Below are 21,990 nucleotides of genomic sequence, written 5' to 3'. Positions count from 1 at the left end.
TAAGCTCACCACACGAGATGAATTGTGCAGAGACACAACAGTAGGGGGCTGCTGCTCTCTCAGGCGATACAGCGCCGTCTCGTCCTGCTGTGGTGACTTTTATTTAAGCATTATCTATGTTTACATCTTAAGACTTGTTTTCTCAACATTCCAGAAACACTAAAGCAGCCAGATATGCTTTTACTGATTATACAATAAACGGTGGGCTTTCTTAAGAACGTGTCATGCTTCGTCCTTGAACGCAAAAGGAGCACAAGGACATTTCCCTGTGTTCCCATTATTCTGATTATACTGAGGACATTTCATGGATCAGCGCCCAAAGCACTCAGGACTGCTTGCAGTTCTGGCTTTTTCGCACGCACCCACCCAGCTTGCCGGGGGGACTCATGGGGCACGTCTCCTTCCATGTCCTCAGTTATTTCTCTACACAGGGAAGCAGAGTCCCCCACCCAGCTCGGGCGCGGTGCGACAGGAGTCCCGCAGGCCACCCCTCCAGACCTGCCTCCATCACCGGGGACTGGCGCCGGCCGGTGTCACGGCCACAGCCACATCCCGCGGCCGGCACTAGCCCCCATCCCCACTGCCGCCCCCATCCAAGCCGCCACCAGTCCTTCCGCCTGATTAGCCTGCCCGCCCCCTGCCCCTCCCTGCCTGCCTGGCCCCTCTGCCCCCAGGGACCTTCCTGAGAGGGCACATCGCCCGTCACCCCTCTTACCTTTCCTCTTCTTCTCTGCTGCCAGTGCCTGCCTTCTCCCTCCTCTCTCCCCTGGGGCCTGCACCCCACCCCACGGAGACCTCATCTCTCCCCCAGGCCCTGTGTCCCACCCCAGGGGGTTTCATCTCTTCCAGGGGGGCCTGCAGCCTCCACGAGCTCTCTGGGGCCCTCTACCCTCCCATCCCACCCAGGCCAACTCTGGTTTTTGCTTCAGGCCAGCTCAAGTGTCCTGTACTCCAGGAGGCTCTCTTGTCCCACAAGTGGGGCGAGGGGCCCTCCTTGGGGCTCCCTTCCGCCCTGTCACCTGGCTCAGGGGTGGCCTGAGGACTTCGCATCTGCTCCGCCAGCCACGGCTCCCTGGGTGGACCACGGGCAAGACCGAGTCCATGCCCCTCAACATCCCAGCAATCCCAGCCACCGCTGTCATTGCCACATACACCCAGGAACCCACTAACAGCACAGCAGACGGAGTGTCCATTCCATGTGCAGTTTAGACCTCCCCGAGGGCAGTTCCTGCAGGCTCTCCTCAGGGCTCTGAATTTCTGGGGACCCTGGGCAAGTGTGATCGAGGCAACTGCGTGTTTACATAAAGGAGCCAAAAGAAGAAGAGAAGGAAAAGGAGAAAGTACAGAAACCTCCCCACCCCTCATAATCCCTGAAAATCTGGCAACCTGGCCACATCCAGGCAGCTTGCAGTCTGGAGAGGAAGACCTGGGCACTCCCACCTGGAGGCCCACCCTTCCCAGCTCGCCGGTCTGTGCAGGAGCGGCCACTTCAAAACGCCCCTGCGGAACCAGCGTGGGGGCAGTAGCTGCTTTGCTCTTCCTGGAAGCCCAAAACGGGGAAACGAAAGAAATTAAACACAATTTGGCTTCCTGGCTTCAAGGATGGGGGGGGGGTGACTTGCTGATTGTGAGGTCCTGAGACGTATTTCCCTCTTCATCATAAGTTTAAACTGCACTGGTCTTGGAAATGAATGTGTGCCCATGGGCGTTGTGTGCACATGCGTGTCAGCATATGTGTGTGCTTGGACAGAGTAGGTTTAAGAACGAAGCATGTCTGTCACTCACTAAGGAGACCCTGAGGGCCTGGGAACCCCAGGGCCCCTCTACAAGCCCTGCTCTGGGGCCTTGGAAGGACTTTCTAGGGCCAAGGGGCCCTCCAGCCTAAGGACTGAGCCTCCAGAAATCAGGGAGGGCAATGTATGGGCTGAGCTGTTTGCCCCCAAAATCCATATGTTGAAGCCCTAACCTCCAGTACCTCAGAATGTGACTATATGTGGAGAGAAGGGCCTTTAAAGAGATAATTAAGATAAAATGAGGCTGTTAGAGTGGGCCCTAATCCAGTCTGCCTGGTGTCGTATAAGAAGAGGAGATAAGGGACTTCCCTGGTGGCGCAGTGGTTAAGAATCCGCCTGCCAATGCAGGGGACACGGGTTCAAGCCCTGGGCTGGGAAGATCCCAAATGCGGCAGAGCAACTAAGCCCTTGTGCCACAACTACTGAGCCTGTGCGCCACAACTACTGAAGACTGTGCGTGGAGAGCCCGTGTTTCGCAACGAGAAGCCACAGCAATGAGAAGCCCACGCGCCGCAATGAAGAGCAGTTCCTGCTCGCCGCAACTAGAGAAAGCCCGCGTGCAGCAATGAAGACCCCACACGGCCAAAAATAAAAATAAATTTATTAAAATAAAAAAGAAGAGGAAGAAGAGATTAGGACCCAGAGACAATAAAGATGCCAGAAGAGAGACATCAGAAGGAACCAGTCCTGCCGACATCTTTGTCTTGGACCCCTGGCCTCCAGAACTGTGAGAAAATACATTTCTGTACGTATTTGTGGAAATTTGCTATGGCAGCGCTGGCCAACGAACAGAGGTGTGGGTCTGGGGGTGAGCAGACAGCATCCCTCCCCTGCTGCCATGGGAGAGAGTGGACCACCTGAGGCAGGGCACAGAATCGCAGGGAGAAGGCACTGGAAGAGGCTGCTTCTCGAAGCCAGGCTAGATGAGGACCCGGGGCCCGCTGAGGGATTCGTCCAGCAAGGGTCCGACCCTGACTTGTCCTCACGCCTTGAGTCACCCCACATTTTAGTGGGATGCATTCTTAAATTCTTAGGCATTTGAGTAGTGTGTGGTCTCTATTTTGTTCAGAATTTAAAAGTGATAACTGATGAAAGACTTTTCTTATTCCCTCTAATTCACATTTACAGGATATCAGAAGCTGATACAATATTGAAGTACTAAGTGGTACTAAGGAACTACAAAAATACCATAGGACTTCCCTGGTGGTGCAGTGGATAAGAATCCTCCTGCCAATGCTGGGGACACGGGTTTAAGACCTGGTCCGGGAAGATCCCACATGCCGTGTAGCAACTAAGCCCATGCACCACAACTACAGAGCCTGCGCTCTAGAGGCCCTGAGCCACAACTACTGAGCCCGCGTGCCACAACTACTGAAGCCTGCAAGCTAGAGCCCGTGCTCCGCAACAAGAGAAGCCACTGCAATGAGAAGCCCACGCTCCGCAACGAAGAGTAGCCCCCGCTCGCCACAACTTGAGAAAGCCCGCGTGCAGCAACGAAGACCCAACACAGCCACAAATAAATAAATTTATTAAAAAAAAAAGAAGCAAACAAACAAAAAACCCCAAAAATACTATAAAGCTCATCTGTGTATCTCTGCCATTTAACGGTTAATTTAACAAAACTATAATTGAATTGTATGCACACCAAAAAAAAGAGAAAAACCCACAAACCTGGTGTGGGGTGCAGGGAGGCCACATCAGGGGTGGAAGAAGGAAGCCTGGTTCCCCCTCTGCCAGCTGGTGCTGTGAGAGGAGGGGACTGGATCGGGAGCTGGGGCCATGCGGCCCTCACCAAGCTGGGAGTGGTGAGAGCCTAGGCGAGGCTCCAAGGCCACCTAAGCCCCTCTCCCAACTGTGTGCCAGGAGGCTGCTTTCTGCAGGTGGGGCCGGGCAGACACTTGGTGGCACCCTGTGTCTCTCCAGGCTTAGGCAAAGCCTCCCAGCCCCAGGTGTTCTCAGAGTCGGGGGAGGGTCAAGGCACCCCTGGGCTCAGTCCCTCAAAAGACAGAGTAAATGGGGCTTAAGTTGTCAGCACAGCAGGGCACCAAAAGAAAACCCAGCAGGCCTATCTTTAAAGAGCATGAATAAAATTTTGCACTCAGAAAGAAGCTACCTTAATCTTAGCACACATGAAAGTTTCAGGTCACTTCAAAAACTAAAACTTGGCCTTGAGTAGCCCATGGAGGTTGATGCGCTCAGTGTCTTTGTATTCTGGGATTCTGGGGTCCCACTGGCTCTGGTCTCTCCCTTTCAGAAGAGCCCCAAAGCCAGGATCTGGTGGGAACTACGAAGGAGCAGCCTCACCTCCTCATTTTTCCAACAGAAATAATCCCCTGACCTCCTAACACTGCCCCTCCTCTATGTAAAAACATCAGCCCCTCCTGCTGCCTTGTCCCTCCACCTGAAAAGTGCTTGGAGCATCCCTGACTCCAGGTTTCCATTTAAACAGATCAGAGCAGCTCCTCATTTCTCCATACGAGTCCCACAGTGACACTATGACCGTCTGCCTCGTTTTCCTGACCACAGCACTCTCTGGCCGCCTTTCCCATTTTTCTAAGCACATCAGCAGGTTGACCACCCCAGGCCTTTATTTCTCCAATCAAAACCATGCCTGACCTTATCTCAGCATATACACTTTCACTACCAAGAGGGTGAAAAGATATCCCACAGAATAGGAGAAAATATTTGCACACGTACGGACACATGCTACAACGTGGAAGAACCGTGAAAACATTATGACAAGTGAAAGAAGCCAGTCACAAAGGCCACATGGTGTACGATTCCATTTATGTGAAATGTCCAAAACAGGCAAATCCATAGAGACAGAAATCAGTGGTTGCCTGGGGCTGGGGTGAAATGAGGAATGACCGCTAATGGGAGTTTCTTTTGGGGTGATGGAAAAGTTTAAAAATTGTGGCAACAGCTGCATAATTCTGTGAACATACTAAAAACCATTGGGTTGTAGACTTCAAATGGCTGAATTCTACGGTATGTGAATTATCTCTCAATAGAACTATTACCCACAAAACAAAACACAAACCAACACGCCTGGTCCATTCCATTCCCTCTGTCCCATTGCTGGTTCTGCAAAATGACCTAGTCCCCTCAGCCTTCTTTCCTTGGCCTCCCTGGAGTGCTCGGGATTTAGAAGAAAGGGGCTGTGGAGAGGAGCTGCACCCACCTTCTGCCTGGTAGTACACCTCGCCGGCAAAGTGGGCGATGCCAAATCGGGAATCGTGGATGTTCTTGGGCTGCAGGAAGACCTTGTTGTTGGCATGGATGTTCTTCAGTTTTTGTAGCAAGGTGGTGTCTGTCCCCTGGAAGAATGGACACCCTATGGGCCGAGGTCCCAGAGTCCAGCCACTGGGAGGTCAGCTGGCACACTCCCAGGTCTCAGGGCTCCCTCAAGGGGGCAAAACAACTGAATGACTGAGGGCCTTTCTACAGACAGCAAACGGACGCCCAGGTGGCGACAGCTTGTTGTGGTGAATGAGGACAGAGGCGGGAGTAGGGACTGGGTCGGGCGATCCCCACGGCCAGCTTCCTGCTCTACCCTTCCCTACAACTGCCCAGGGACCAGAGCTTCTCCCTTCTGTGGGTCACAGCTCTTCCTGACTACCTTTGAGAATCCATCTCCCCAAGGACAGGCAGAGTCCCCCAAAGTGAGAATGAAAGTGTTTCCTTGTCTTGAACCCTCTGCAGCCCTTGACCTACAAGGCTGAACAAGCCCCCTCTTGGGGTGTGTTCTTGAATCTAAATAATGCATTCTGGGGAGCGGGAGTGAGGGTAGAGTCCGGTGCCTCCCTGCAGGAGGCAGGCCTTGAAGGAGAGGAAGGCTGGAAGGCTGGGGCTTGTCTGCTAACTCCCGGCAGAGGTTCCAGCAGCCCTGGAGTTTCCCACGTGTGGGGTCTCCACCCGAGGGGCGGCGGGCCCAGGGGCGCACCTGTGGGAAGCGGCTTTCTTCGTCCAGGAGGGAGATGATGCTCAAGGGCTTGAGGGCCAGCAGGTCCAGCGTGGGCAGGTTGTCGTTGTAGTGGATATAGTCCCAGGGGATGCACTCGGTGCGGTATTCTTCCTGCTCCATGGTGAACACGTGCTGCACGAAGAGCTGCTGCAGGTGCTCGTTAGCCAGGTTGATGCAGAGCTGCTCGAAGCTGTGGGGACAGGGCCACCCCCGGGCGGGAAAGGGTTGGCTCGATCGCTGCTGCAGCTGGCCACTGGCACACAGCTGCAAAGCCCCAAACACATGCACACGCTGACACACAGCCTCCCTCTTCTTCTACCTCTGCCTCCATCACCTCCTCCACCCCACAGCAAACAGACTCAGAGAAATGAGGGGGCTTGTGTATCATCAAGCCCCTGCCTTTGTCTCCCTCCGGTCCCCTGCGGTCCTCTGCCAGGCCTGCCTATCCTGACACGGAGACAATCCCTGGGGGACCAAGTGTCCTGTAGCCACCCAAGCATCCATGGGCAAGTGGCTTTGGTATTAAGATGAGCTTCTGGCTGGGCTCCTTTGCATCAACCAGACACACTCCCTACCCCCACCCCAATCCTCCCAACCTGTTCTCCCTCCCGGGTTCCCCACCTTGGGAAATGGGTCCGCCACTTACCGCCCCTAGCTCGGGTCAGAAACCAGCCCATCATGCCTGACACCCCTCTCTCCCTCCTCCCCAGTTCCAATCAGTTGCCAAAGTCTGGTCCACGCTTCCCCCAACACAGACCTGTTTACTTCTTTTCACCGCCACTGCTGCTACCTTAATCCAGGCCACCCTTCTTCCTCACCTGGAGCACAGTGACAGCGTCCTCATGGCTCTCCCTGCCTCCAGCCTCACCCCCCCCAGTCACTCTCCACAGCCACCAGAGGGAGCACATCCGATCCCGCTCTCCCCCTGCTTGGAATCCTTGTGGACCCGGGCGCCCATTGTTGTTGGGATCCAGACAGACAGTGACACAGTAGAAAGCCTGCCCGTCTCTGCCAGGGAGTGGCTGAGGGGCACCCTGGACTTCTCACAGTGCTGGGAAGGCACCTGGCCCCTCCTTACCTCTGAGTCTTCTTCACACGTGTGAGCCCCTCCCCTCCTTCCTCTGACCTGCTTGGTCTGCTCACCCTCTGGGTCTCACTTAGGCATTTCTTTTTCAGGATGGGTTGCCCATTTATGCAAAGCCGCATGGTACCCGGGACTCGTTGTTCAAGGTCTGTTAACCCAAGAGAGTTAACACACTGCCTGCAGAGTATGGACTAAGAATGCTGCCTGTCATATCAGTAAACAAAGGGTGTCACAGCTACGAGCCCTGAGGGAACTCAGGATGGAGACAAGGAATGACCACCATCTAGCAGTCATCAGACTGCAGCCACCCGCAACGATGCACCCGGAGGAGACTCAGGATGGGAAAGCACAGGATCCTGGCCCCAGAGAGCTGAGGTGCGTATCAAAGGAATGATTTCAGCGAGCCCAGACTCTTGCATCTTCCCATACATAGAAAAGCACTAAATGCCTTAACTTGGGATGTCCGATTTTCTTTAATTAACAATAATCTTTTGATGTTCCAACTACCTGCCTTTTGTTGCAAAACTTTTATATGCCTTGGGACCCCCCTCACCTCCTCGGAGCAGTTTTCTCAGAGTTATTTGAGATGCTGTCTCCTGGGCTTCAAGTCCTAAGAATGTCCACTGAATAAAACATGACTCTCAACTTTGAGGTTGTGCACTTTTTTTCAGTCGACAAGAGCGCTCGGTGAACCCCGGTCGGGCCAGTGACTGGGTGCTGCGAGTGACATGGCCCTGCTCCTCCATGTGGCCCCCGGACTGCAGCCCTGTCGCAAACCCAGCTCGTGGCCCAGATCCCCTACAACCAACTACTCATCCACCTCCACAGGGTCCAAAAGTGTGCTTGCTCTGCTCAACGGCCCCTCTCAGGGCCAGAAACCAATGATCAGAATCACTTTTTAGTTTACTTAGAGTTTGCATCGCGTTGGGCTGAGTTCTGCCAGCCCTACCCCATCCCACCTGCCTGCAGAGAGCTGGTCCTGGGAGGCTGTCACCCCCATGTGCTTGCACTCGGAATGGCTTGTATCTTGACAATCCTGGCCAAGTTGATAGGGAAACCACTGACCAAAACTGCCTGCCCTGGCCAGGCCCGATAGTAACCACTTGCATGAGCTATCTTAAACAGGAGGTCCTGGTAAGGAATGTGGAACTAACAAGCTACCACCAACCGGAAGAATTCGGGAAAGGTCAAAAGACAGAGGAGACACCAGTCCATATGTCCTACCAACCTCCCAGAATCCTTCTCGCTGGAATCCATCTTGGCTGAGCGATGTGTGCGCCACCAGGAAGGACCCTGAGTCAGAGTGATTGGCCAGAGACAACCCGGAAACTAACCCCATCACCATAAAACCTGAGACTGCGAGCCATGTGGCAGAGCAGTTCTCCTGGGTTCCCTTAGCCTCCTGCTCTCCACCCGGGCACCTCTTCCCAATAAAGTCTCTTTCTTTGTCAGCACATGTGTCTCCTTGGACAATTCATTTCCAAGTGTTAGACAAGGGCCCACTCTTGGGCCCTGGAAGCGGTCCCCCTTCCTGCAACAAAGGGACCTTCTCAGACCTCAGCTGGAGGTAGGGCCTCAGGCAGGGACATGCCAAGGTCAGGACAGCCCCTTGGCTCCTCTAATAGTGCCCAGAGGCCTCCACTTGGAACTGAAACCAAGCAGGACCCTGAGGGACCCTCCTGGGTACAAAAGCCCCTCTGCGTCCCCCGTTTCTTGTTTGTAGAGAAAGGCTTTAGTCTCCTAGGCCATCCCTGAGTTCCAAAGAGCAGACTCAAGCAGTTACTAATTAGGGAAGTGAGGAAATGCAGTCAAGAAACAATAATGCAATGATAAAACAGAGTCCTAGTTCTTCCTCAAGGGGTACACATAACAATCTGATGCATCTCTTTGAGTTCTTCTACAGAAACTAAGACCCCTGCCCAGGTGGAGGATGGTGACTACACGCTGACCAAAGTATGTAGACCCCAGACTGGTTGGAACCAGAAGGTTGATGATTAAGCTACCTGAAACTTCACCCCATTACCTCACCACCAACCAATCAGAAGAAAGTCCACAAGCTGACCACATACCCTGTGATCCTCACCCCTAAAGTTGCCTTTAAAAAACTTTCCCTGAAAGTCATCAAGGAGTTTGTGTTTTGAGCATGAGCTGCCCACTCTCCTTGCCTGACCCTGCAATAAACGCTGTGTTTTCCTTCACTATAGCCCAGTGTCAGTACATTGGCTTTGCTGCACACTGGGTGAGCAGACCTGAATTCAGTTCGGTAATAGGACCAACTCTAGGCTCCATCCAGCCCATCCCTTTAAATGAACCAGGCTCACCTGGGTAAGCTAGGTCACGCATGTAGGACGCTTCCTGCTTGCTTGTTCCCAGTCCTCATTTCCTCGTCCTCCAGCCCCCGGATAATGCCCCAGAGCAACACCTGTCCTCATCTGGCCCCACTGCCTGGCTCCCCTCACCACCCCTCTCTACCCCCACCCCCAGCCTTCATCACAGTCTCAGCTGGGAATTACTTCTCTGAACTGCCTCCTGCCTCCAGATCTTCAGCCTCCAGACTGGGACACTGGATCAGAAGTGTTCTGCCTCACCTTACCCCTGCCAAACTGAAGAGTCGGTGATGGGCCACAAACCCCATTACCTAGTATGATATCCCACCTAGATGCAGTTGCATCAGTGTTATTGATTTCCATTTTCACCCTAACCACATGTGATGATTCACTCTAGTTCATGAGGAGAGTGGATGGCTCAAGGGGGGTGGTGAATTCTGAGGTGCTTTTAGCCTGACTCTCAGGGATGGTTTTAGTTATGTGGCTTTTTCTAGACATGTTGTGGATGCCAGGGGATGCGCACGGACCACCTCACTGAGGAAAGCCATAGTCTTGCTGAGGGACTCACCCTGGTGTCTGTGAGCGGAGGTGAGAGGTCCTGCTCCTAGCCCAGAGGGGGAGGAATGGCTACCCTCCAGCTGGCTCAGAGAAGAGCTAAGCTTATCTTCCATTTTCCAAAAGCAGGTGCACTGATCTCCATACCTATTTTTCTGGAAATTTTCAAAACCAAATATGTCCAGGAGGCCGATGGTCCTTCGCACGATTTTGGGGTCCTGGGCAGGTGGGGTGAAAATTGCGGCATTGATTTTCTTAAGAATCCACAGGAAGAGGTGCCCATAGATGCCCTGTGGAGACATGGGGCACAGCCCACAGGCTATGATGTACAAGAGGAAGGCTGCCCTTTCCAGTTCACCTGGAAAGGCTGCAGGCACACTGGATCTCATGGACCTACTCAAGGAGATCATCCCTACTTTAAGGTAAGAAACCACCCTGGAGAGACTAGGCAGCCCACGGTCACCAGGCAGGTGACCGGCAGAGTTGGGACTTGCCCAGCTATCTCTGCCCTTTCCTGCTGTCCACCCACAAGGCAAGGAGCCATGCTCAACAGATTGACATGCGGGCCCCTTTTCCCGCAGCTCTGCACCTTGACGAAGGCATCCCTCCGGTCTGCAGCCTGCGCGATGTTCAGGGGCCTGGTGACAAACTCCCCACGGATGGTGATGGAGTGTTTGATCAGACAGTCTCGGAGTGCCTGGTCCTTCACCTGGAAGGCGGGTGGGGGCTGGCATCACAGCTGACTGAGCAGGGCCTGGCGCCAACACCTTGTCTCATGACAAAATACCCTATGCCCAAGGCCTGAGGGTAGGAGATGCCTGTGACTAGGGCCAGAGTCGGGATGCTGGGCAGGGCCCGGTCCAGGGTCAGTCTGAGCACTGGGGTATCAGTGTTGGGGAAGGATGCATAAGCTGGGTGGGCCCCGAGCATGCTGGCTGCTTGGTTGACCAGTCCTGTGCTGGTCTCCTGCAGCTGGGTCCACCATTGGGTGGACCCTGGGAAACAGTGGGAAGGAAGGGCTCTGAGGCCTGGCCATTGACATCTGGATACGCCCCAGCTGACGTCACTCCTGCCTGGAGGCTGAAGACCCAAGGGAGGAAGACGAGTCTGGATAGAGTCCCTCCCACCATGCGGGGAAGACTGAACCAGCAAAAATGGAAGGTTTCTGAGAACCTTGAACCACATGAAGAACATTAGCAGCAAAACACGCCCACCTAATGTGATTGCTTCCCCCACCCCTTCTGATTCTATTAATTTTCCACTGGACCCGCCAGCGGGGTGTGATGTGGAGGACATTACAATGCCCCATCGCTCATCCTCCAAGTCAACGCTGTATTTGGTCTCCTTAATAACCTGTAGGGTGAATGGTCTGAGCACATTCCACCGGCCCAGAATAGCACAACTCATGGAGAAGCCCCGGGGACCAGGACACGGGGCAGGGACCTTTTGATGTAAGGACATCAGATTGTGTGAGTGGGCAGAGCCTGGGGTCTGGGTGGGGTGGAAAGTTGAGTAAAGGCCACAGAAGAGCAGGAGGGTCAGGGAAAAGGGAAGAAACACACGTTCAAGTCAAACTGATCATTTCCGGGACTTGGTTAATGGTTAGCTCCACGGCCCCACCCTGATTCCCACCCCCAGGGCCTGCAACGCTCCACCAGGGAGCTCGGGGTGTGAGCGGAGAGCCTGGGAGAGGGGTAGGAGGAAGGAACTAGAGCCTGGGAAGGCTGTCAGCCCAGACCCCCGGGGCTCCTCACGAAAATGGAAGCTGGCGGACATAACAGCCCAGTCACCTCCAGTAACTTCATCACGGTGGGAAAGGCGGGCGTCTCCATCACATCAGAGGAGTCCAGGTTCTCGAAGGCCGTAGCTGCAGAGAGAAGCAATGACCCTGAGAGGCAAATTGGCCTGAAGTGATGGGACAGAGGCCTCAGGAAGGCAGTCCCAGATCCACACTTAGAGACAACCGTCCCCAGGAGGGAAGCACTGCCTCTCCCAGTAACCCCTCTGAGAGCCGAGGCCTCCCTGGGGACCTATCAACACCTTAGCTGTAACTACTGTTAACAGGGTATGTCCCCTTCCGCTGAGATCGGGACCCTGATGCAAAGGGGAGTTTGAAGTTATTGGAGGGAGAAGGTGCTGGTGGGGCATGTGGGGTCTACTGAGGGAGAAAATCAGCCATCAGTCCCCTTCCATCCACTCTGCTGTCCATAGAAACCTAGGCGTGTTCATTCGTTTGGTCAAACAAGCACGGAGCTGAGAGGAGGAGTGGTTGGAAGCCGGGGCCAGCTCTGTTGCAAATCTCCTGACCCACCTCCTAGTTCAAGTCCCCCCCCTTTGGGTCCCTCCACCTTAGGGCTGCTGAGCTGGGGGGAGGAAGGAATGCTGTTTCTGTATTTTTTTTTCTCTTTTAAACTTTAAAAAATTGTAAAATAAAGCATACAGATTTTTTTAAATGCATAAAATCCAAGGGCATGTTATAATGGATAATTATTAAGTCAACATTGTGTAACGACCACTGAAGCCAAAACCCAGAGCCTCGCTAACACCCGGAGCCTCCTACATCCTTTCCTGCTCAGACCAGTTCCTGCACAAGAGGCAGTATTCTCCTGACCTCCATGGAAACCAGTTCCCTATTTTCTCTTTATCTTTTTACTACCTACATATGAATCCCTAAGCAGCGTTTAATTTTACCTGTTTACCTGTGTGTCATCTAACTACCTGCATTCCTTTGTAGCATTTAATTTTACCTGTTTTTAAATTTTGTGTAAGTATGATCTATAATTGTCTGTATTCTTTCACTTGGCTTCATTTCTTCAATATCACATTTGATTCTCTTCCATGACCTGAAGCCCCCTGCTTGTCAGCACCCACGTCTGGTTCATTACATGGTCACCTAGCTACAACTTGCCTGGAGTAGATTTCCTCATATCCTGTGAGACAGTGGTTCAAGTTCATGTTTTCTATATGAATACCCAATCACTCTAGAACAGTTTATTGAAAAGTCCATCTTTTCCTCACTGCTCTATGAATTGGTGTCTTTCATTAGATCTAAAGCCAGCCATAATCTCTTCAAATGTTGTGTATGCCCCATCCTTCTCTTTTCCTTTAGAACTCGAATCAAATGTATACTACATCTTCTCACTGTATCTTTTAGGTCTCCTACTCTCTCTTTTATATTTTCCATCTTTTTATCTCTCCATGCTGTACACACAGTTTCTTCTGACATTTCCTCCTTTTTCACATTATAAAACTGGCCGTTAGGGACTTCCCTGGTGGTGCAGTGGTTAAGAATCCACCTGCCAATGCAGGGGACACAGGTTCGAGCCCTGGCCTGGGAAGATCCCACATGCTGTGGAGCAACTAAGCCCGTGCGCCACAGCTACTGAGCCCACGTGCCACAACTACTGAAGCCTGCGTGCCTAGAGCCTGTGCTCTGCAACAAGAGAAGCCACCGCAGTGAGAAGCCCGCGCACCACAATGAAGACCCAATGCAGCCAAAAATAAATAAATAAATAATTTAAAAACTATATATTTAAAAAAACCTGGCCGTTAAACTCATCCATTGAGTTCATTTTGGGTTTTTTTGTTTTTTTTTTTTTTTTTACTTTAGAATTTCTATGTGGTTCCTTTTAAAATCTGTAATGTCACTTTTGTATAGTTTCCAGTTCCCTGTCTAAATTTTCAAGCTTGGTTTTTTCTTGAACAAAGCAAGCATAGCTGCTTCGTGGTCTGTGCTCAGTAATTCCAACCTCTGAAATCTATGTGGCTCTGTTTCTATTGTCTATCGTGTCTGCTGATTCTTGCTCATGGTATCTCATTTCCTTGTTCTTGTTTATTTTTGGAGGCACGCTGGATGTTGTGTTTGAAACGGTTTAAAGGAATAATTTGTGATCTAGGTTGATGCTATTTTCTTCCACAGAGGATTGTCAGCAACTCTGTCACTCAGGCGCTTGGAGGCACTAACAAGCCAGGACACCTTAATCCGTAGACCAACTGGATGCCTACAAGCTGGTTTGTAAGTTCACGCACGGCTTTGCTTACTCTGGTTCACCCTTTGGGTTCCCAGCCCAAAGTGGGGGGTGATTGATCAGAGTCTTCACCTTTGGAGGGCCCTAAGCTTTGGCATCTTCCCCCTAACCCCACAAGGCCTCCAAAATCATAGCTAAACTTTTCAATGTACTTTTCCAAGATGCCGTGACTTGGGTGGGTCCTTTGCGTGAGGACCCGCAGGGATTTTTTTCCTCCTCTGTCCCAGTCTCCCCATTCTTCCTCCCCAGGGGGTGTACTCTGGGTGGAAACAGCATTACCCATGAACTCCACATTCCCCAGGTGGAGAATGGCGGCCAGCAGCTTGCTGAGGTCCCAGTTCTCGGAGTCGGAGAACATGAGGATCTTCATGGCTGAGCGGACCTGGGCATAGTCCTTGGCGTCATTGAGCCCCTCACAAGAGGTACAGTTCCCCTGCAAGATCGGGCCCATCAGGTTTCTGAGGCCACCCCACACCCTACCTCCTCCACTGTAGGGCCAGCAAGGCAGGGATGCATCAGGGATTCAGCCAAAGGGCCCTGGTAAGTGATACTGCACTGGCTCTGGGTGGATCCCAAGGGGCCACCTGGAGGCCCAAGCTCAAAAAATACACAGAAGGGCTTCCCTGGTGGCGCAGTGGTTAAGAATCCGCCTGCCAATGCAGGGGTACATGGGTTCGCGCCCTGGTCGGGGAAGATCCCACATGCCGCAGAGCAGCTAAGCCCGTGTGCCACGACTACTGAGCTTGCGTGCCATAACTACTGAAGCCCGCGCGCCTAGAGCCTGTGCTCTGCAACAAGAGAAGCCACCACAATGAGAAGCCCGCGCACCGCAATGAAGAGTAGCCCCCGCTCGCCACAACTAGAGAAAGCCCGCACACAGCAACAAAGACCCAAATCAGCCAAAAATAAATAAATACATAAATATTTTTAAAAGAGAAAAAGAAAATACACAGAGGCGGAACGGTGGTGACACAGACGCAGCGTGCTATGGTAGCTTGACAGTTGTGTGGCCACGGCCAAGTCATTAGGCTTCTCTGAGCCTCTATTTGTCAGCCATCCATGGTAACGCCTGCCTCACCCTCTGGTGGTGGTGGGGGGCGGGAACATCACGGGTTCATTCCTTTAACAAACACTTTCCAAGGCTCACTGTGTGCCATCCCCTGGGCTATTTGTTGGGAATTCAGAAATGGAGAGACCAGGCCCTGCCCTGGGTGCTGTTGCATCCAGGAGGAGAGGCACAAAGAGAATGGCAGGGTCATAGGCTGTTACAGGCGCTGAGACCAAAGGGGGCTGGGGCGGCCTCCTGGGAGCTGGGGAAAGGCTTCCTGGAGGAGGCATCTGAGTGGTCCCTCAGGCTGAGCTTCACAGCAGCACAGGGGAGAAACGGCCAGAACTGGGCAGTGAGGTGGGAGGCACGGGTGGAAACTGCAAGGAGCCTGGCGTCACCGTTGAGGGGGAGAGGTTGGTGGATGGTGGGATCTGGAGGGACTTGGAAACCTTGCCAAGGAGACACAAGGAGCCCCTGAAGAGCTGTAATGAGAGACGTGGTCTGTCAGACTTGCTCTGTGGGAGGTCTCGGGCTGGATGATAGATTGGGGTCAAGTCTGGAGAGAGGGGGGACCCAGGAGGAAGCTAGCACCATGGTCTAGGCAAGAGATGATGAAGGTCTCCAGGCAGAGACCCAGGAGAGAGGGCTTAGGCAGGACACAGGGTCAAGACGTGGGTTTCATTCATTCCCTCAGCAGCAAGGTGAGCCTGATGGCTGCTTGTGCTACACTGTTCGTGCATGGGGACGCAGCGAGCAAGGCCCCTGCTCTCCTGGAGCTCAAGTTCTAGTGGCACCTACGAGGACGGTGAGTGGAATGAAACGAGGGTTTCAGAGCCTTCTGTCCATAGGTACCAAAGAAAGTTGAGGCTTGTGGGGCGGGACCATGGGTTCAGTAGGAAACAAGGAAGCACACGGACAAGGGTAAGCCTCTGATGGCCGTAAAGTGGATGCCAAACACAGGAAGGCTGGAGTGGAGAATGGAAAAGGGGAGTCCTCAGTCCCTGCCCAGGGGCCCGACCACAGTTTGGGCTTTTATGAGGCTGTAAACCAAGCGTTGAGCAGGAGCCGGCCCTTCTTCTGTCTTCCTCATTGTTATTGAGAGGCGGGGTGGGGAGAGGAAGGGAAGGGAGAGGTGGGGAGGGAGAGGAGAGGCAGGGAGAGGAGGGAAGGGGCAGGAAGGGGAGGGGGGAGGGGAAGGGAGAGGCAGGGAGGGGAGAGGAGGGGCAGGAGAGGAGGGAAGGGGTAGGAAGGGGAGGGGGGAAGGGAAGGGAGAGGAGGGGCGGGGAGAGGAGGGGCGGGGAGAGGAGGGGCAGGAGAGGAGGGAAGGGGTAGGAAGGGGAGGGGGGAAGGGAAGGGAGAGGAGGGGCGGGGAGAGGAGGGGCAGGAGAGGAGGGAAGGGGTAGGAAGGGGAGGGGCAAGGGGAAGGGAGAGGAGGGGCAGGGAGAGGCGGGGCAGGGCGGGGGCAGGGTGGGAAGGGGAGGCGGGAGGAGGGGAGGCGCAGAGCGGGCCTCACCATGGTCAGGTAGTGGTACTCGGAGGGCGCACCCAGGCACAGCAGGTCCTTCTCCTCTGCGCTCATGCCCATGAGCATGCAGTAGAAGATGTGGTAGTTCCGCTCCTCTGGGGCCTAGTGGGGAGGGAGTTCCAGGGAGCTTGTAAGCATCTCGCCTGAGGCTGCGGGGCCTCAGGACTGTCTCCTGCCCCCACCCCTGTCCCAGCTTCCTTCTTCCTCAGCGGGTAGCGCTCCGGCATTGACCCGAGGGATGGCCATGCCTGGTCGCTGTCCTCCTCCAAGGCCAGCTCATCCTGACTGTTCTGCGCGGAAAGGCCACCTTGCCCTTGGAACTCGTCACTCCCCGGGGCTTCCCTGCATCCTGACCGCTCCTTGCAGCCCGGAGTCACAGGTGAGGCAGTGAGTCCAGATTCAGACCCGGGCCCTCTGACTCAGAACCCCGGACTCTTTACAGTCTACGGTGAAGCCTTCCTATTCACCTTGTGACCCACAGGACCTGGCATCCACAGGTTTACCTAGCTGGGCCTCTGCATTTTTAAACATTATTATTATTATTATTTATTTTTTTTTGCGGTACGCGGGCCTCACTGCTGTGGCCTCTCCCATTGCAGAGCACAGACTCCGGACGCGCAGGCTCAGCGGCCATGGCTCACGGGCCCAGCCGCTCCGCGGCATGTGGGATCTTCCCGGACCGGGGCACAAACCCGTGTCCCCTGCATCGGCAGGTGGACTCTCAACCACTGTGCCACCAGGGAAGCCCTAAACATTATTTTTAAACTTTATTTCACATCCCCGTTGTGAAATTCAAACAGTTCCAAGTATAGAGTGTTAAAGGGTGAGTTTCTTTCTGCCCCAACTTGCCACTCCTCAAATGACCTCCTCAGAACAGTTTGATGGTCTGTGTTCCTTTGTAGACATCACTAATGTATTTACTTAGAGTATATCTATAAAAAGTTTATTTTTTAGGCAAGAACATACTTATTGTTCTACAGCTTCCTCTTTTTTTCATCTAAACGGGTCTCTTAGCCATCTGTCTACACTGACACAGACACACCTCCTCAGCCTTTTAACTGACCCAGCATTCCACAGTATAGATATGCCAAAATTTTTTAATCTTATCATGGACAGGACTTGTCTCTGATCTGCTTTAGAAGTCTCCTGTCCATTCTGGGGTACCTCTTTGAGGAACAAATTCTCTGAATTCACCAACCACCGTGCGAAGAATTATAAGCTTCTGGAAAGGGCAAACTTTGGAGTCGGAGAGACTACCTTCTACTAGCTCTGTGACCCTTGGTAAGTTACTTAACTTTCCTGGACTCAGTTTCTTCATCTCTACAATGGGGAGAAAGAGACCTGTCTCTCATGGTTGTTGTGAAGGTCTAATGAGATAATGCAGGGGAAACACCTGGCACCAGGTGGGGGTCACTAAAGGTGAGCTTCCTTCTTCAGCTTGCCCAGGTGTCTGTCTGTCCTAACACACAGCGCCAGTCCCTTTGGTGGCATATCCCCAATCTGAAACATCGTGTGTGTGTGGTACATGTGCACTCATGCACACACGTGTTAGGGGTTATACCATCATATGAGAGAGCACCTTACCCCCAACAAAGCCGTGTTAACTCAGCCGATGTGGCTGCCACACTTTGGGTTCCTTGTTACCCAGGACTGTCTACTTGATTTGTGGGGCGCAGTGTGAAATGAAAGCATGGGGCTTCTTGCTAAAGAGTTATTAAGAATTTCAAGATGGCAACGACAGAGCATCAAACAGAGACCGGGCCCCTGCGAGTACAAGGCCCTGTGTTGACGAGACAGACCACATGCCACCTCATTTCCTGCAGGTGGTCTTTTGAACAGTGTCATCTAGGTCCTCCTGCCAGGGGCCCCAGCACACCTGATGATACATCCACCCCCAGATGGGGACTGGCCTGGCCTCAGAATTAATTATAGTAGAGGTGAAGAGTAGTAAGCACCAAAGGATGAGGCCAGCTATACAGATGGAAAATTCAAAAGAGAAAATCCTTGAATAAATCATTTCCTTGAATATTGGGGAAGGACCATCATTATCCAATTCTAAGGGTCCTTGGCCCATCTCGGACCAGGGTTCAATGACAGCAAGCTAAGGCCTATGGGAGTCTGGGGTGGAGGAAAGGAGGGGTGAGAGTGATGGAAGGGACCCCTCTTGGAAGCCTCCCCAAACCCCTGACTCCCATCCTGGGGTGGGAGAAGATTCCCCCAGGACCAGTGCAGCAGGTGGAGGCCTTACCTGCCGGCAGACCCGGGATTTCTCCAGGAGAAATTGCTCGATGCACGCCCCCTCAATCACCCCACTGGAGTTGAAGTAGATGTCAATGTACTTCCCAAAGCGGCTTGAGTTGTCGTTTCGGATTGTCTTGGCATTTCCGAAGGCTGAGGGCCGACGGATGATGCCCATGACGGGAGCAGAGAAGAGAAAATTTACTTTTACTGGGGTCCTCTGGGAAGGCTTCTCAGAGGAGGTGGCCAAGCCCAGACTCGAAGGATGGGTAGGATTACACTGGACAGTGGTGGCAGCCAAGGGTTTGCTAAGAGGAGGGCAAAGTGCAGCTAAAGGTTCGGAGGTCAGAAAGCATGGGGTGTGCTTCCAGGGAGGGAAATTCGGCTGGACCATAGGATACAGGAGGAAAGCAGTGGAAGATGGATGGAACCGTTAGCAGGTGGAGCCAAGTAGTGCAGAGCCTTGAATGCCAAGCTAAGAAGTTTGGCATTAGTCCCACAGGTGACGGGGGAAGGAGGAAACCTCCTGAGGGAGTGTGGAGGCGGATTTACATTTTAGAAAGATTGCTCAGGCTGTAGGGTGGAGGCTGGGTTAGAGAGGGCAAGCTCGCAGAGAGAGTGGCAAGAGCTGGCACGGGTCAGAGCGCAGATAAGGAGCTTAGACCAGATGGCATTTGGGCTGCAGCACGATCCAAAGTGCATTCCATAGAGCTGTTTCTGCAAGGTTTTATGATGTGACTGCATTAAGAGAGATCCTTTGCACACACATCCTCACCTGCACGCATAAGTGAAAAGAACAGAGGATCTGTCTACTCTTATCAGTAGAATGCATTTGGGATCCTTCCCTGTATCAATAATCCATTCCCAGCATTTTGCAAATTGATTTCATCTTAGAGCCCTTTGTATTTTATTTTTTAGTTTTTGGCTGCATTGCGCGACACGTGGGATCTTAGTTCCCTGACCAGGGATCGAACCCGCATCCCCTGCAGTACGAGCGCAGAGTCCTAACCACTGGACCGCCAGGGAAGTCCCTTGGAGCCCTTTTTAAATCCTGAGAAGTCACTAGAAGAGTATGGCTTATCCTGCCCTCCCCCACAGGCACCCCCTGGCAGGAAGGTGCCAGCCCACAGGTCCTGGAAAGGAGGCTGGTCCCGTGGGTGACTGCATACCTTCCAGGATGGGGTTGGCCTCCAGGATCTGCTGCTCAATCCACGAATGCTGGCTGCTGATGGTGGCCAGGAACTGCAGGATGAGCTTGGTGGTCTCTGTTTTCCCTGCTCCAGACTCGCCACTGCAAAGAGGGCATGCAGGAACGTCAGTCAGTAGAACAACGAGTTTTCAACACCTGTCAACTCTCCTGCAGACCCATCACATGCCCGCTTTCTGGGCCGGTCTGAACAAGGATGCTCTCTCCCTGTGCAGAAATCCCACTGCGTTCTCCCTGACGTCCCCTGCCTACTTTGTGTTAGTTTATTAGTGTGTTCATCTTTCCTGCTCGACTATGCAGGTATGGTTGTATGTGGTTCATTCCAGGGTCACTGGCACAGTGTTCAGTAACTCCATGAATGAATAAGACCAGGTGATGCAATGCCCTGATAATAATGTTCTCTCTGTGAGCGGTGAGGTCATGCTGGCCAGAGGGGGAACTGCATGAGCCTTTTGGGAAAGCAGTCTGGCCTAGGTATCAAAATGCTTCAGAATTATTCCGCCATTAGTCTAAGGAAAGACTCCTAAAATCAGAAAAAGCCTTCTCCACAAAGCTTCCTGCTCATTGAAGTGTTATTTATTTATTTATCATTGAAATTACATGGGAAGCAACAAAAATGGGGGAAATTAGTTACAGTCCATCCAGTCAGAGAACGTTGTACAGCCACTTAATCCAGGTCTGCACAGAGCCTGCAGTCACACGAGCAATGCTTACTAATTAAGTGAAGTGGTAAATGTAGGCAGTATTCAGTCAAATTTTAACCAAGTGGGTAGAGGAAGCTTTTTCTTCCAAAAATGTCTAGCAATATTTTTGCTGAGAATATTTTTCTGAAATTTTCTAACATTTTCATAGTGAGTATATATTAATTTCATAATGGTAAAATATGAAAACCAGTTTTTTTCATATTTTAGGGCAGTGCAGTGGCCAAGATGGTGCTAGAGAAGGACCTTGAGGACCCTGAGCTTGCCTCCTGCCATGAGCCCCCCAAAATTACAACTGTTTATTTGTTTAAAAGATTTATTCATTATTTATTTATTTTATTTTTGGCTGTGTCGGGTCTTAGCTGCAGCACACAGGATCTTCACTGAGGCATGCGGGATCTTTCTTTGTGGCTCACGGGCTTCTCTCTAGTTGTGGTGGGCAGATTTTCTCTCTCTAGTTGTGGTGCTTGAGCTCCAGGGCGCGTGGGCTCTGTAGTTTGTGGCACACAGGCTCTCTAGTTGAGGCGCGTGAGCTCAGTAGTTGTGGTGTGCGGGCTTAGTTGCTCCGCGGCATGTGGGATCTTAGTTCCCTGACCAGGGATCGAACCCACGTCCCCTGCATTGTAAGGTGGATTCTTTACCACTGGACCACCAGGGAAGTCCCCCCAAATTACAACTATTTACAGAGAAATTATTGATGACAAAAACTGGACGACTAGAGGAAAAGAAATTCTTTAACTAAATACATAAAGAAGGAATCACAGCACAGGGAACTCTACTCAATATTCTGTGATAACCTACATGAGAAAAGAATCTGAAAAAGAACGGATACATGTGTACGTATAACTGAGTCACTGTGCTGTACACCTGAACCTAACACAACACTGTAAATCAACTCTACTCTAATAAAATTAAAAAGACAAAAACCCCAAGACAACAACAACAACAAAACAAAACAAACAAAAATATTTGCTTAATTGTCTTGGGACTAAATGTTAAATGGCATTATGTTTAAAGAATAAAATACATTTAGTTCACAGTTCAATTATATCAACTCAAAAACAAAAAAACAACTAAACCAACAACAACAAAGAAGGAACCACAATGAGATGGTAGGAGGCGCAGAGATGCAGTATAGTCAAGACCCATACCCCCGGGCAGGTGACCCGCGAGTGGAAGAATAATTACAATTATAGAGGTTCTCCCCAAGGAGAGAGGGGTCTGAGCCCCGCACTGGGCTCCTGAACCAGGAAGACAGACCCTCACAATGTTTGCCTTTGAAGGCCCATGGGACCTACTTTAAGAAGAGCCAGAGAGCTGTGGGGGATAGAGACTCCACTCCTAAAGGGCGCACACAAAACCTCACACTGCTTGCCTGGGGCAGAAGCAGTGATTTGAAAGGAGGCTGGGTCAGACCTGCTGATCTTGGAGAGTCTCCTGAAGGCAAGGGGCAACTGCAGCTCCCCCTGGGGACACGGACACTGGTGGCAGCCATTTGGGGAGCTTGTTGAGCAAGTGGA

The 21,990-nt window shown here is 52.3% G+C and overlaps 1 protein-coding gene across 1 annotated transcript in view; it reads right to left on the bottom strand.

The window, feature by feature from the left end:
* Positions 1–21,990, bottom strand: part of MYO7B (myosin VIIB) — a 77,980-nt gene that overhangs the window by 43,545 nt on the left and 12,445 nt on the right. The window contains exons 5-13 of the mRNA XM_089915928.1: positions 19,732–19,853; positions 18,573–18,715; positions 16,313–16,426; positions 14,031–14,184; positions 11,514–11,590; positions 10,313–10,432; positions 9,871–10,013; positions 5,737–5,947; positions 4,975–5,110 (exon numbers count right to left, since the gene is read on the bottom strand). Of these exons, the coding sequence (XP_089772054.1) occupies positions 4,975–5,110; positions 5,737–5,947; positions 9,871–10,013; positions 10,313–10,432; positions 11,514–11,590; positions 14,031–14,184; positions 16,313–16,426; positions 18,573–18,715; positions 19,732–19,853 (1,220 nt within the window). The remainder of the gene's footprint in view (positions 1–4,974; positions 5,111–5,736; positions 5,948–9,870; positions 10,014–10,312; positions 10,433–11,513; positions 11,591–14,030; positions 14,185–16,312; positions 16,427–18,572; positions 18,716–19,731; positions 19,854–21,990) is intronic.

Source organism: Delphinapterus leucas, chromosome 8 (genome assembly GCF_059928025.1).
Source record: "Delphinapterus leucas isolate spDelLeu-1000000601 "Yukka" chromosome 8, BTC_Dleu_Yukka2, whole genome shotgun sequence".
NCBI lineage: Eukaryota > Metazoa > Chordata > Mammalia > Artiodactyla > Monodontidae > Delphinapterus > Delphinapterus leucas.
The sequence above is the reverse complement of the archived record's forward strand: the minus strand, read 5'-3'. Positions and strand labels throughout refer to the sequence as shown.